Source organism: Coloeus monedula, assembly GCF_965178545.1.
Source record: "Coloeus monedula genome assembly, chromosome: 6".
Taxonomy (NCBI): domain Eukaryota; kingdom Metazoa; phylum Chordata; class Aves; order Passeriformes; family Corvidae; genus Coloeus; species Coloeus monedula.
This window is the reverse complement of record NC_138786.1, coordinates 55001632-55015668: the sequence shown is the minus strand read 5'-3', so window position 1 is coordinate 55015668 and position 14037 is coordinate 55001632. Positions and strand designations below refer to the sequence as shown.

Here is a 14037-nt window from a genome sequence, read left to right as displayed (position 1 = left end):
AGACCATTTTTCACTGACTATTTTGCATCATGCAACGCCCACCCTGGCAGACCCAGCTCATAATGTCAGCGGTAGACAGAAAATTGGAGAAGTGTCTTTGATATTTTAAGCTACCCAAGTTTTTTGGTGCACAAACCAGAGCTCAGCTCTCCTTTGTGTCCAGCAGAACTCTCCCCTATTCCATCAGGATTCACCCTGAGTGCAGCTCTGACCTAAAAAGTGACCTTTAAAGACGAGATGCCTCTTGGCCAGAAGCTCTGGTCCCTGCTGTGATCTGTCACAGTTTTTGAGCTGGTTTCCCAGAGAAACAAGCCTCATGTGGCCACACACCGTGTGTTGGAGCTTGGGCTCATGTATGCTCAGTCTGTGCCCCCTGGAGCTGTGGCACCTGCAAGTGAGCAAGGTGGATGGCTTGGAGAGAAACCTCCCTGTTTGTGCCCTGAGCAGAGCTCAGAGGAGGAACGAGCCCCTCCCTGCAGGCCCTGTGGGCTGCAGCTTCTCTCCAAGAGCTGTTTGTTCCAACAGACTGTGAGACAATACAGGAAACAGTGCACTGAGCTCCAGACTCAAATCCACACAAGCAAGGGATCCTTTGAAGTGGGGCTTGCTGAGCTCTCTTCTGTCACTGGTAAGCTCTCACCATGTCTCCCTTTTCACCTTGCAACATTCCTTCCAATGTCTAAGTGGAGCCAAAGGGCCACCAGGGAGAAAAATGGATGTGGTTTCCCACAGCAACGTGGCCAGGACAAGCTTTTCTTCCTGCTTATGGCAGCCTTGTAGTGAGAGCAGGCTGCTCCCTGACAGCCCCAAACAGGACAGCCCTGCCCTTGTCCATGAGCACCCAGAGCCCTCACGGCCCCTTGCTGAGCTGTTCTGGCGATGTGCACCTCGCCCATCACTGCACAGGCCCCCACATGTTACAGAATACACCCAATAAAGAGCATTCTGGTGAGGGGTTGGTTCCCTAATAAGAGCCCTGGAAAACACCCAGGAACTGAAGTCATCCAGAACTGATGACTCTTCTTCCCCCTATCCTAGGGACTGCTCTAAATTCAAGATTCATTACAGCCTTACTTTAATTGAGCTAAGACGTCCTGCAGGTCTGGATTCACTTCAGCAACCAAACACTGAGGAGATCCTGCTGCACTTGCCATGCTCTGCACCATGGACCAGCATGGAGGTGCTTCAGGGGCCCCACAGCACTTGTACTCTTTCTCCAGCTAGGAGTTCTCACAGATCTGGTCTGCAGAGACTCATAGAGCTCTGATACCACAGGAGACCTTAAAAAGGGACTGTCCCTTGAAGCAAGACCTAGCTCAGACGGGTTCAGCCAAGGCTTGTCTCTGGAGATAAGGAGAAAGCAACAAGTTTTAGAAGCCAAGGGGTCAGTTAGATAAAACTTCAAAGTACATTTGACCCAACAAAGTTACTCTGGTGGCTGCTCCCAGATCAATGATGAGGAACAGAACTTCCCAACAGCAGAACTCTGCTTTTGCTGCTCCCACTGCAGTCACACACGATGGGGTGAGCCCTGTGCATGCCTCTCACCCTAATCAACACTCCAGGCATTGCCTTGGGAGGCTCAGAAAAGGGCTCAGCAGCAGCCCATGGGTCTGGGACTGCAGGAAGGAGGGGATGAGACACAGGGCTCCTTCACAGAACAAGCACGGAGGAACCCGAGATCAGCTGAAATAAATAGCTTCTCCATTCCCACTTGCCAAGTCCAAACACCCCAGGGATAAATATTAGTACCAGTCACTATTAATCCCACAACAGCAAAACTTGGATTACAATGCAAGTGAAAACTGGACCAAAATATATGATTTGAAAAAAGCTCCTGAGCAAATAAGGAAGTTTCACTTCTTGCCTACTTGAAGCACATGTGACATGATTTGTTTGAAGAATAAAATAGACTGCAGGCATGGAAAATGCCAGGCATAAAGCTTTAGAGAGTTACTAATACAGTGGAATATAAATGGCAAGTGATCCCAGATTATTTTAGAAAAGGCTGGCTGCAATTTACAGCCTTGATTAGACTGATTACTAAAGGATGAACAGCAAAATAACTTCAGTAATTAAATTTCCGAAGAGGAAACCAAAGATTCTTACTCGTAAAATTAGCTGCAAATGAATTTAAATATTCAATATGACTTTTGCCCTTCTCAGCAGAAGAGCATGCTGCCTGACACAGTAATTTTCTAGGAAAGGAGACTGAATAAGGCTTAACAAAGAAGTGAAAAAGGGCTTTGTAGCCCTAAAGGTTTTTCATGGCAAAGGTAAAGCCCATTGGAACTACAGCTCAGAAAGCAATACAACTTAATGGAAAAGTTAATGTAGCATTAGAGTGTATTTCAAGCTGAAAAATGCAGTTTCCATCAATATCATGTGGTCCATTTTCCTCCGTAATGCTTTTAAGTCAAAGTTGTCCGAGCAGAGAGTAACACCGATAACCGATGTGAAATCGCAGGGGGCGAGTTATCCTTGGAGCTCGTCTCTAAAAATATTCCACGAGAACCCCACCAGAGCGGTTTCTGCGTTTGGGAGACATCCTGTGGCCGCTGCTGACACTGCAACGTCCCTCTGCAGCTCGCTTTGCCGTGCAGAAGGGACCATCCATCCATCCATCCATCCGTCCGTCCATCCATCCATCCCTCCCCCCCCAGTCCCGCTAGGCAGCCCCCGACATTTCAGCGGGCACCCCCCGCCACCAGCCCCTGCTCCTCTGGGCACCACAGCCACGGGACCATTGTAACCACGCCTCCCAACTCTTACCAGGCCGTGTTTTTCTCATCCATGTAGAAACACGTGTGAAAACACTTCATTTCATGCCTTTTGGCTGTGTGAGCCAGGGAAGGAAATTATTCCATGCTTAGAAACTTTGCTGTTTGTTGCTGGTTACGGTGCTCATGCCGAGCTGAGGTTTTGGTAAGAGGCACCTCCAAGCAAACAGGACTTTACCTCGAGACAGGCAAATGATTGAAAACCATGTGATTGTAACACCAGTAGAATTTTACTTTCTGATTTTGCATCCCCATGTGTTTTAACAGAATTATTTTAGTGGTGAGGTATTTTGTTATCTGATTTTATTCACCTAATACATTCAATGTGATCAGCAACTACAAGGAAACACGAACTGTACAAATATTTTGGTTTTATGCCCTGAATTTTTTAAGGATGTTAAATGATAACATAAGGGTATAAATGGCATGAGAATTGCAACATTTCCATGTCTTAAAATTCCATGCTGTGGTTCCCACAGCAACCATAACCATGGCCACTCTGCATGGATTTTACATCCAAGTCTGAACATGCTGTTCCAAGTGCTCAACACACATAAGCAAAAACCAAGCAAAAGCATTTTTTTCCCCTGCAATAAACATCTTACCTGCTAAGTCACAACCACTACAAGATGTTAATGGCACTTGTAGGTGAAGGTGAATTCCCAATAGCTGACAATTAATGCCCTCAATGTGGCTTCTGTGCAGAGATATTTGCAGGATTCATAGTGGTGGTATTGACACCCTTCTGTTTTCTGTTATTGCTGGAACAAGAGCCTGCTGTTTGTACCAAAGGTTAAAAGCATTCTTAGAAGGCTAAAAGAGAACAGTTAAGGGTCTTTCAAATTCTTTTGTTTCAAATACCAAACCGCTTCAACTTCAGAAGCACTGAGTGGTCAAGAGACCGCTCCTCCACGGTTTTGCTCACTTTATCCAGCCCCTTGGCTTGTAGGCAGTACCTGGTAGTGCACTAAAGAGACTGGCAGAAACAGGAACATGAAAACCATCAAGTTATCCAAGTAAGTTTACTGGTTTGCCTTTTTCTGCTCATAAGTTTGCCAGAAGTAAGGAGCACACACAGACACAGCAATTCCTGTATCCCCCTTGTTCTTGGTTTTCTTTAAGCATTTACTGCTGTTGTAATGCAGGACTCTGATAAGTCTTGGGTATGGAGAAGTTGAACTTCTAAAAAATTATTAATTGCACTAGGTTGAGCTTTATCCAAAGCTCATGCCCCTTCCTGCTGGATAACAGTTTATTCTCTGAAGTGATGGAGTAATGGTCAGTGGCAAAATCAATGAAATAATTCACTGCTACTGGAGGGGAAAACTCCAGTCAGTCAAAGGAGAAATTTTCACAACCCCACTTCATCAGAATGTCAAATCAGGGGTTTAATTGGCAGTACCAGTGATCTGTAATAACATAAGCCTGTCTTTATTGGAAAGCTCCAGGGCTTTTCTATGAAAACTTACAGAAATGAGATTGTATAGACAGTTACAAGTCTGCATGTTTAAAATGAAATGTTAATCCACAGTGGTACCAGCTTCCCAAAACTGTATTTATTCCTAAACATCTGCAATGTAAATTAGAAACCATAATTTCACATTAGTATGACCCCCCGCCCCTCCCCCCCAAATAGCAGGAATACCATCTACTATTGAAATTCTCTAAATATTTAACACTTTAGGTTACTAAGAAAATCCATGGCCTTGGATAGCACAGCAAGAAACACCCAACCAGCCCCTCCCTGAAATACAGAGAGTGACACTGGCTCACAGGGGCCTCTGCCCACACTCAGGGGGTACCTGAGCCCTTTGGGGACAGTGACCATGGTGACTGAGCGGGTTCCAACCCAGGGGGCTGTGCACATTCTGCTGCTCCAGACCAGGGCTGCACAGAGAGAATGGCTCTCTGGGTTGGCCACAGGCCTAATTAAATTGCAATCCACAACATGGTCTGTGACACAGCAGCTGTGGGAAATACTGATTAAAAGCCTCTACACATTATCCCAACAGGCCCATGTATAGCTGAGCTTTTCAGTGAATTGGAGAGAGCTCCTATTTATATTCCAGAGATGCCATAGTTTCTTCATGTGACTAGGAGGACTCCTGAACCCCGCACTTCATTTCTGCAACATAAACACGTGGATGCTAATTTCATACTCTTATAAATAATCTAATTTATCTTGACACAAAATTCTGTAATTAAAAAAAAAATAGGATGCAGTATCTTGCTATATTTGATCTTTAAGCCTCACTGTAATACAAGAGGAAAAGCTACACCTTGCCCAAATCTGTACTATAAATCTTTAAACCCACAATGATTGGACCAGAGGCTGTAGCTTGAACAGAAGTAGAGTGCAAAACACTTAGCCCAGCAGGACTAGCTGTTCCTCCAGCCTCTCTCTACTACCTCTCTCTACTTCTCAACATGGTGAAGGACCTCAGGTCTTGTAAAGAGGTCAAATAGAATGAAGTGTTTCAGAAATCCTAAGTACAGGGAAGGTTTGCATAAGAAAAAGCGTATCTGAACTTATTTGTTCCTGCTCAGTGTTTGTTGTTTTGTTTTATGTATGTATCTTTAAATGCTTTTATTTAATGAAGTAAAACCCCACAACCCAAACTCCTAAGACATTTTTCTCTGCCAGATCCAGCAATCAAAAGACACCTTCTTTTTCAGTGTTGGCTGACACAGGTTTCAGTGATAGAAACCTTTAGTCATGAGCCCATTACAATCAACCCCCAATACACCAGTTGGACCACACATTCCAGGACACCAGTCATGTCATTAAATAAAAAATGCTTCTTGGTTGCTATTCACGTGTCTCAAAACACTGAGACCTGCTGCTGCCTCCTCACCACACACTGACCTCTGATTATTTTTAAAACTTGCCCCTTAAGGAGAGAAAAGCCAGCTGTGATTCAGCAGAGTCTTATCAGCAGTGGCGCCTGCAAACCTACACAGATCCCCAAGGGGTATGAACAGGTATAAAGCCTGTGTTGGGGAAGCAGTTCCTCTTTGGTTCGGAGAGCTGAAGAAAGCATCTTCCTTCCCAGGCAGCTCCCAGAGGCTTGAACACCAAGTGTGCAGGGTGCTAAATATTCTCACAACTTGGTAAGTTTACAAGGCATTTGGGAAGGAAGCTGTTAAAAATCTTTTTCTGATTATAATACGTGATTTCTTTTAATACCTCAAATAAAGATTTACTCTGAAAGAACCTTCTGAGAACACTTTAAGAAAAAATACTGAAGTACAAACTTTAAATATCCAAAGCATGATACTGGTGCACTTTTTAGAAACACTTACATACTTAACAGGTGAAGTAGGAAGAGAGTATTTCAGAAAACATTTAATATGAAACCTTTTGGAACTTCCATCGAATACAGATTTACATAATTTATCAGAACACTTTTTCAGTTCAGACAACAAAGTGCACTGCCAGGTGAAAAAAATACATTTGGAGGAGTGCTTAAAATGTAGGAAGTGAAAGGATAGGTGACCATTCACCTGAGAAAGTACAATGACTGCCCTGAAATGTCTTATTGCTATTACAAAATGGAGTTTTCATGGAAAAAACCCATACTGAGCAGCACAGGCACGGGCAGAGCACTGAAAGCCAACTGAACTCCGGTAGCACCTGGAGTTCTCAAGCCATGGCATGATACAGAATATACAGAGAATAAAATGCAAATTCAGGAATATTTACTACATTTAACAACTATGATTACCCTTTAAACTAGCATAATCAATATCAATGCTTAGGGGAAAAAGAGAGGGGAAGTCTGCTGCCTTCACAGACTACAGATCACAAGAGCTAACTTGCAAAATATTAAGGACTTTGCATTTTCACCTCGGGTCAAACCTGAACTGTGTACTATGAGTAACTATTAGCTCACTGCAAATTTAAAATGCAAATTTAGGCTCCAGTTTAAAGCACATGTTAAGTACATGCGTTAAGTGCTTCACTGAAATATAACCACAAAACATTAATACAAAAAGTCAAGTAGATAATGCAGGGTATTACCTACACAAGTCCTCGATGAAATAAACTGAGTATCGGTAGGAAACAACGCATGAAGAAATCTCTTCATTCTAGTTTGCAAAACCAAATCCGTTTCACTGCTGTGATGGTTAAAAAGTGGGGGCTATCCCAGAGCAGCTTCACATCCTACCGAAAGCTAGCTGGCCATCAGAGTTCATCAGGGGCAGGTTCTACACCGCACGGGGACAGAGGACAGTGGACTCCCTCAGCAGCACAGCCACAGACACACTGGCACAGAGCCATCCAAAGCAACACAGCCGGAACCAAGGGGAAGCGCACTGGAAGAGAGCTGCAAGGAAAAGCTTCAACTGCTCCTACCTATGGCTGTAGTTTAGCAAGCTGGACGTTTGGACAGAGGAGATCAGTAGCCAGTTTGATTCCCACTTTTGGGGTTCAATGCTGAGTGTGCCCAGAAAGCGAGGGACAGCACTGCCCTTCGTGCACCAAGGCCTCGGAACGGCACCGACTCAGACGTGGCTTGCGGCAGAGTATGGCCATGATTTGAGAGTCCCTTTGTGCTTTGTATCAGCCTGACCTAGACTAACGTGGCAAACTCGCTCTGAAAGAAAACCACTACTCAGCAATTAGCACCTCCTTTTACACTGCCTCATTCCCCAGAGAAACAACAGAGAAATGTTCTTAGCTGCGATCAATACTCATAAGCCAAAAGGACAAAGATACAATTTTAGTAGTTTAGCAGAAGCAGAAGAATGGAAGCGTTTATCCAAATATTAATGCACAAATTAACTACATTATTAAAATTTGATTCAGACTTAAATAATAAATAGGTGGGCAAAATATAATGCAAGACTTACTCAGTAAAAGTGAATTTTTAATCATCCCATGAGATCTACTTAGAAAACAGGACTAATAATGTTCACAACCATAAATCCAAACCCTTCACACACTTTTTTTTTCTTAACACAGCAGTGAACTGTAAACCTGCGTTTACTGGTTATCGCTTCAGTCATTTTAAATATTAACTCAAGTGTTTCCTCCTTGGCCATTTCAATTTTTAGCACCAAAATTAGCCCAAAAAGAGGTACTGGTACAGCTCGATGTTGTAAATGAATTGTTTACATATAATACTTTATATATTATACACACATACTGTACATTCACACATCCACACAAACAGGAGGCATATTTAAATGAATATATTCTGTGTCTCAATTTGTTGTCAAAGACTTAGGAGCAATGGAAATAAAGCAGAAGGGGTAATATTTTACATAGTAGGCAACTTTAATGCTGTAGTGCACTTATAAAAAAGTCCAACTCTCCCTCCCAGCTCAGCAGCTTTTTTTTAATATCACTATTCAGAAGGATGCAGAAGTTATTGCCTAAATGTTATTCTATACATTTCCATCGGAATTCTCAAAAACACTTTAAATTGCTAACTAATTTACAACTTAACTATTTTTTTCTTGTTACAGCTTTAACTCATTGGCAATTTTGGAAGCAATGTTTTTGAAAGCTATGGATGTTCCCGATATCCGCTTAAAGCGAACTCCATTCAGGGACAGTCTTGGCAGTTTACACACCTCCATCTCCCACTGTACAAGGTTTTCCGCATGCCCATCTCCATGGACACAGAAAAGCAAGAAACGCTCTCTTTGTTCATAGTCACAATTATTGGCATCCAGGACCTTTCGTATTTCCCTCATCATGTCATTGGGATCCATGGAGCTGGTGGTTTTCATGCTCCAGGTAAAACGCAGTGACCGAGGCTTGGCTTCCTTGTTCTCATCCTTCTGATCCACAGCTACATTGCGGCTGAAAGACAGGAATTTCAGAGTGAGCAGGGCCAGCCACCCTTCCCAGGGGCCACGTTAGTGAAGCCAACACTCAGTGCACACCACCCGGATTAGAGCAGCACTGCAGGCTCCGGCTGCAGCCCAGCCCCGCTCCCCAGCTGCTGTACACACACACGGTCAGGGGAAAGCTGTAGCTGCTGGGGCTGGAACAAAGGTATGGCACATTGAGGTGTGACACAACTGGCAGTCACTGGATTCAGGAGCATGAGGGCAATGACCTTCTGGAGGCAGAACTACATGCAGCACCTACGACTTGATTTTAAGGCAGGTTCTGCTCAAAATTGTATTCTCAGGCCACATGGGCAGCTGAAACACCAGCTCTGTGCTAGAAGTTTCTGGAACATTCAAGTAACAGCTCCCTGTGACAGGAGGGTGCTCAGTCCAGGCCATGGGAGGTGCCCACTTACAGGGAACGGGGTGAACCCATGCACAAAGGGGCTGGGGGCTCCTCTGCACCTTCTCCTGGGCAGCAGCTGGGAGACCAAGCCCTGGAAGCGCCCATGGAGGCCCACAGCAGCTGGCTGCGAGCAGAAGGAAGGACAGCAGGACCAGGGTCACCCACCTGCTGCCCAGGGTCAACACGAACCCCCAGGCCTGGGCGGGCTCAGTTACACTCTGGCCTTCCTGCGCTGGGGCGTGTTTGAGATGATCCCTGGGGACACACCACACTGCAGGCTCTGGGGGTGGCCTTCAGAGAGGAAACACTTCCTCCTAAATTGGTCAATAATCCATTAAATACCAACGGCTGACAGAGGGAAAGCGATGAAATCTTCTGCAGCTACCAGCTCTGCAGTTAATTGCCTCTGAGACTGATGTGCATGAAGAGAGCTGGAAGTCACTATGAGACACCTCTTCAGTGTAGTTTGTAAAGATGGTGAGTGAGAGGGTTACCATTATTGTCACAGTTTTAAGAGATGAAGCACAAAATATTGAGGGTGTGTTTCCCAAATCTGCAGCTTTTTTTTTTTTTTTAAATGAAAAAGCTTTTCCTTTGGTAAGGATACGTAAAGTTATATAGGACAAAGGAAAGAAATGTTCCAGAAAATTCTAGTTTGCAATAATTTTTCTACTTTAATAAAATCAGTAGTCATGCAGCTAAAGATCAAATAATTACATTTGGACCTCCAGGGACAAAATATGGATTTGCTTTGTGAGTATTTGTACATTGTCAGTCACCTCTTCAAATTTAGATAAATATATTGACTGTCATACTTAACTAATTTTGAAAATAGCTAACCTAACTGACCCCGAACCATGCAGTTTAGGTCTCATGTTGAGCCTCCATATTAAGCCAAGCTGCTCTTTGAAACAGATGGCAACGGTTACACCACGTTTTATTTCTACTACCATTAAGCAGGCAATTATGAAAAAGATAAATAAAAAGTGATAGCAAGGCCACAACTAAATATATTTCTCAAATATAACCTATTTCATAATTCTCCTATTAAAAGACTTCTTGTGACTGTGAGAGTCATGGGACTATGCAATGTGATTTGCCAGATGTTATAAAATTCATCATGCAAATTAAAGAGTATTCTGTTTTAAGGTTTTAATTTATTAAGGTTGTAAAGGGCCAGGGAAAACCCCAACTTTTATTCAATGCTTATTTTATTTTTGGAAGCTTTTTCTACTTGAAAACAGTTGGCAAAACCAGCAGTTTGATAATTTCTAGTATTTTTTGATATGCTGATTTTGGAAGAAGAGTATAACATGAAAAATATTTAACTATTTGTGATTTCGGAGATGAGAAATATCTTATCACCCTTCAGTGGTTATTCCACACATTTGCAGCTTCACTAGAGACCACTTATCTACACATCTACACGACAACAGCAAATTACAATGACTAAAATGCAAAAAAAAGAAAAATCACACAAGGGAAAAGGCAACAAGGAAAGATGAAAGTTTAGAACCAAGTCAGTCAGTGCTTTAATAGCTGTTTTGCAGACAGAAATGCTTCTTTGTTTAGTTCTAATGACTTACATGAAACAAAAGCTGCTGCCTGAAGCCACTATGCCACATAATCAAGGGGAGAAAGGTTTAAACTCACCTAAGTAACGTTTTAAACAAAAATTTTACCCTCACCTTGAGCCCTCAAATCTCCCGTTCCTCTCATATTCAGTCGGGAGCCTCAATGAAAAGAATGCAGAAGCAAAAGGAAGTGGGAAAGAGAAGACAAATCTTACACTACAATATACAATATCTGAGTAGTTGCTAAAAGATACTGCAATCATACCAAAGGTGTGTTAAAATACAGAACAACAAAGATGTAAAGAACTTGGTAGGTTAGGCCAAACTCAGAATGTAACATATTGTCAAACCAAATGGAAGTCTATAAACCACAGTTTTTAAACCGACCATAACTAATTTTAACAGCGTATGTTTACATGTTAAATCTGTAGAACTCACTGAATAAATCTGAAGTTCTAAAAGCAGAAAATGTGAAACTAAAGTTACAAAGCATATTGAAGTGACTGCATTATTTAGTAAGTACCTCCTAAAAGAGATACAACTCCCACATTTTTTTAGGCTAATGTTTTTTAAAAGTTTTATCTGGAATAAAGTATATATTTCAAAAAGTCCCCGTAACTATTTACAGACAAGTCTGATCACTTTGTGTATTTGCATGCACATCAGATCTGAGGTGTTTAAACAATACCAAAATACCTTCATGCAAAAGAAGAAGATGCATATACATTTTAATAGAACTTTAAGAGGTAAATCCAAGATTTCTCAAGTTGTGGTAACCATTCTATTAATTCCCACATGGATACAGCTTCCCCACCTAAGAGCAAGCTTAAGCTTTCTGTCTTCTTGCAGTGCTTAAAGCTACATTGCTAGTCACTACCATCTACTGAAAGCCCAGGGTCAAGCAGAATTAAGAGGAAAATTATCTTTCTCTACCTTCCCATTGTTGCAAGAGGATGGTTCAACATATCAGCATTAATTCTGCTCAGAGGGATGCTGCTTGTACAACACTCCTACCCAGACTAAGGCAGTACATGGCTTCCCTGAGTAACACAAACACAGTAATTTGGGTAGCAGGTGTCTAGGGACAGGAATGTAAGACAGTAACCTTATTTTCTGATGCACAGTGATATTTATATCAGGGTGTGGGGGGTGTTACAAGGCGTGATTTCCTCCTTTCCTTCCTTTTGAGGGCTGTGGTGAGGGATCAGCCTTGCAAGGTGACTCTGGGAGTCCCTGTCACAGGGCCAGGCGCTGTGCTGGCACTGTGAGGGGCAGGGTGGCACCACTGGCTGCACAGGCCACAGAGCTGGCCCAAATTCAACTCAGGTGCCACTGCAAAGCAACTGCACTTAACAGGGTGCAGAGTTGCTCAGCTGTGAGCTGCTTGTCATGGCAGCATCTGATCAGAACCCTGCTGTCTGAGGCACCGCAGAGCTCACAGTACAACAGGGACAACACCACTGACAAATGAACAGCTACCACAAGCAAGGAAGATACAGAAAAAATGAGAAGGAAGCAACTGGGAAGCCCCAGTGCAAAGTGGGCAGTTATTGTAGTTATTTTCATGAGATCTCGTGCTGCTAATCTATGGCGGATATAGAAGGTGGAAAAAGATTTTTCATGTCTGCGTATACAGAGTCCACAAAGTCATCCCCTGTGACAGCTCTACAGGACCAAAAAACAGGCAGGCAGGAATCACCATATGTACCAAGTGAACAGATCCATCCCATTCAGATGATTGTTTCACTGGGCAAAGCAACCAACAAGTTAGAAAACACTCCTCAACAGAAAATTAAGAGTACTTGAACTTCAAAGAGCCTTCTGTGTTCCTACAAAGTGGAAGATGGCAGCTTTGTTACAAGCTGCAAACATTTATGGATTTTTGTGGGTTTTTTTGTGTTTTGTTCTGAAACGTGCCAAAGGTTATAGAAAATCACAGCACAACCAGTTTCCCCAACAATGAATAGCCTTACTGTTGCTGGAATCTGTCCAGAAAAGTCTGTAAGGAAAAATCCCTAATGATGTTCTAACACCCTTTTCAGTTTGAAATTGAGCCAAAGTGTTCAGTTTTTAAACCATTGTACTCTAAATCTAAGAAAGGTCATTATTTAGAATATACCTGCCACTTTGAAATAATAAACATTCTCATGGAAGCCTCTCAGAAAATCCTCACTTTGCTCAGTTTTTCCATGCATCAAAGTTCCATTCACTGAGCAGGAGGAACTGCATAAAGTGACACACAACCTCAAATATGAGCCACCATGCCAAGCTTAGGAGAGCTGTGCCAGTCTCTCAAGGTGCTCCTTCCTTCATGACAGACACTGTTATGGTCCAGCTCTACAGCCCAGCACTGTTGCTCTGGGAACAGTCACTTACTGTACTGCCAGGATTGTTTTGGTTGGGGTTTGTGAGTCAGATGCAGTCCTGAGGCCTCCTCACTTGCTAATACAATCTTCACTTCTGTGCTAGTTTATGCTCTAAATTTTCTGCTTTTGCTTGTGTTTTACATAAACTGATTTTATGGACCAAGACGCTTCTTGGTCCTGAGAAGGGAACAAATACATAGGCAAGCTGTGTTCTCATTTGTCATGCCATGCCTACACATTATCTGCCTCATGGTTTACGAAGGGCTTTCACAAATCTGATTGTTTCCACACATCTGTCCCGAGTTATGCTGTGTTTCCTGTTCTTTACATCTTTGTATGCTATTTTAAATATCCAAGTAAACACAAAGAAAACTGTCTAAAAAGATACTGAAAACCAACAAAAAGTGCAAGATGATAAAATAAGATCAATTTATGGAAATGTAGAAATGATGCTGCAATAAAATCCAGAACATTGAGTCATTTTTGCTGTCAGAAAAAAAAAGTTAAGACTTCCACAATATGCAGATTGGCAGAGACAGTGCATAGTACAAGATATATATATATATACACTCACACACATATATATATATATATATATTTGATAACCTCTGTGTACTGAGTACAACAGTAAAAGTCAGCAGTTTAACAAGGAGTGACTGATTATCTACTTTCATTCAGCTCCCTAGAACTGATGTTGTGGCACTATGTATACATGCTACTGGGTTACCATAGTTCTTTCAGAACAGTGAGCTCAGGTAGGATTCATAGCAAATAAAGCCAGGAGAAACTGCCAAAATCCCCAGCATTTTCAGTTTTTGTACCTACATACAGATCAGGTATGGAGGGACACCACACACACTTAAAACAGAATTTAAAAATCACACTCTGGTCCTGTGTAGGTGGTGTAAGGCTTTGCAAATTTCTTATTCAAAAAGATGTATTTGTGGAAGCTGTAGCAGATAGCTCCACAATGGTCTAAGACTTCTGGTCCCAAGTCAAATGTAATTTTTTAAAAATTGTCTAAAAATTACCTGAAGTCCCAAATTGAAACAGTAACCTTCTAGTTT

General features: G+C 42.4%; 1 protein-coding gene across 5 annotated transcripts in view; it reads right to left on the bottom strand.

Annotated features, from left to right (window-relative positions):
- Positions 1-8037: 8037 nt before the first annotated feature.
- Positions 8038-14037, bottom strand: part of MARK3 (microtubule affinity regulating kinase 3) — a 60843-nt gene continuing 54843 nt past the window's right edge. For 4 of the 5 annotated variants that reach the window (XM_082283741.1, XM_082283743.1, XM_082283742.1 and 1 more), the window contains 2 exons: positions 10719-10763; positions 8038-8592 (listed from right to left, as the gene is read on the bottom strand). In XM_082283741.1, coding sequence (XP_082139867.1) covers positions 8247-8592; positions 10719-10763 — 391 coding nt within the window. In that variant the 3' untranslated portion in view covers positions 8038-8246. Of the gene's footprint in view, positions 8593-10683; positions 10764-14037 lie in introns of all 5 variants that reach the window. The other variant, XM_082283745.1, reaches the window with a different exon arrangement.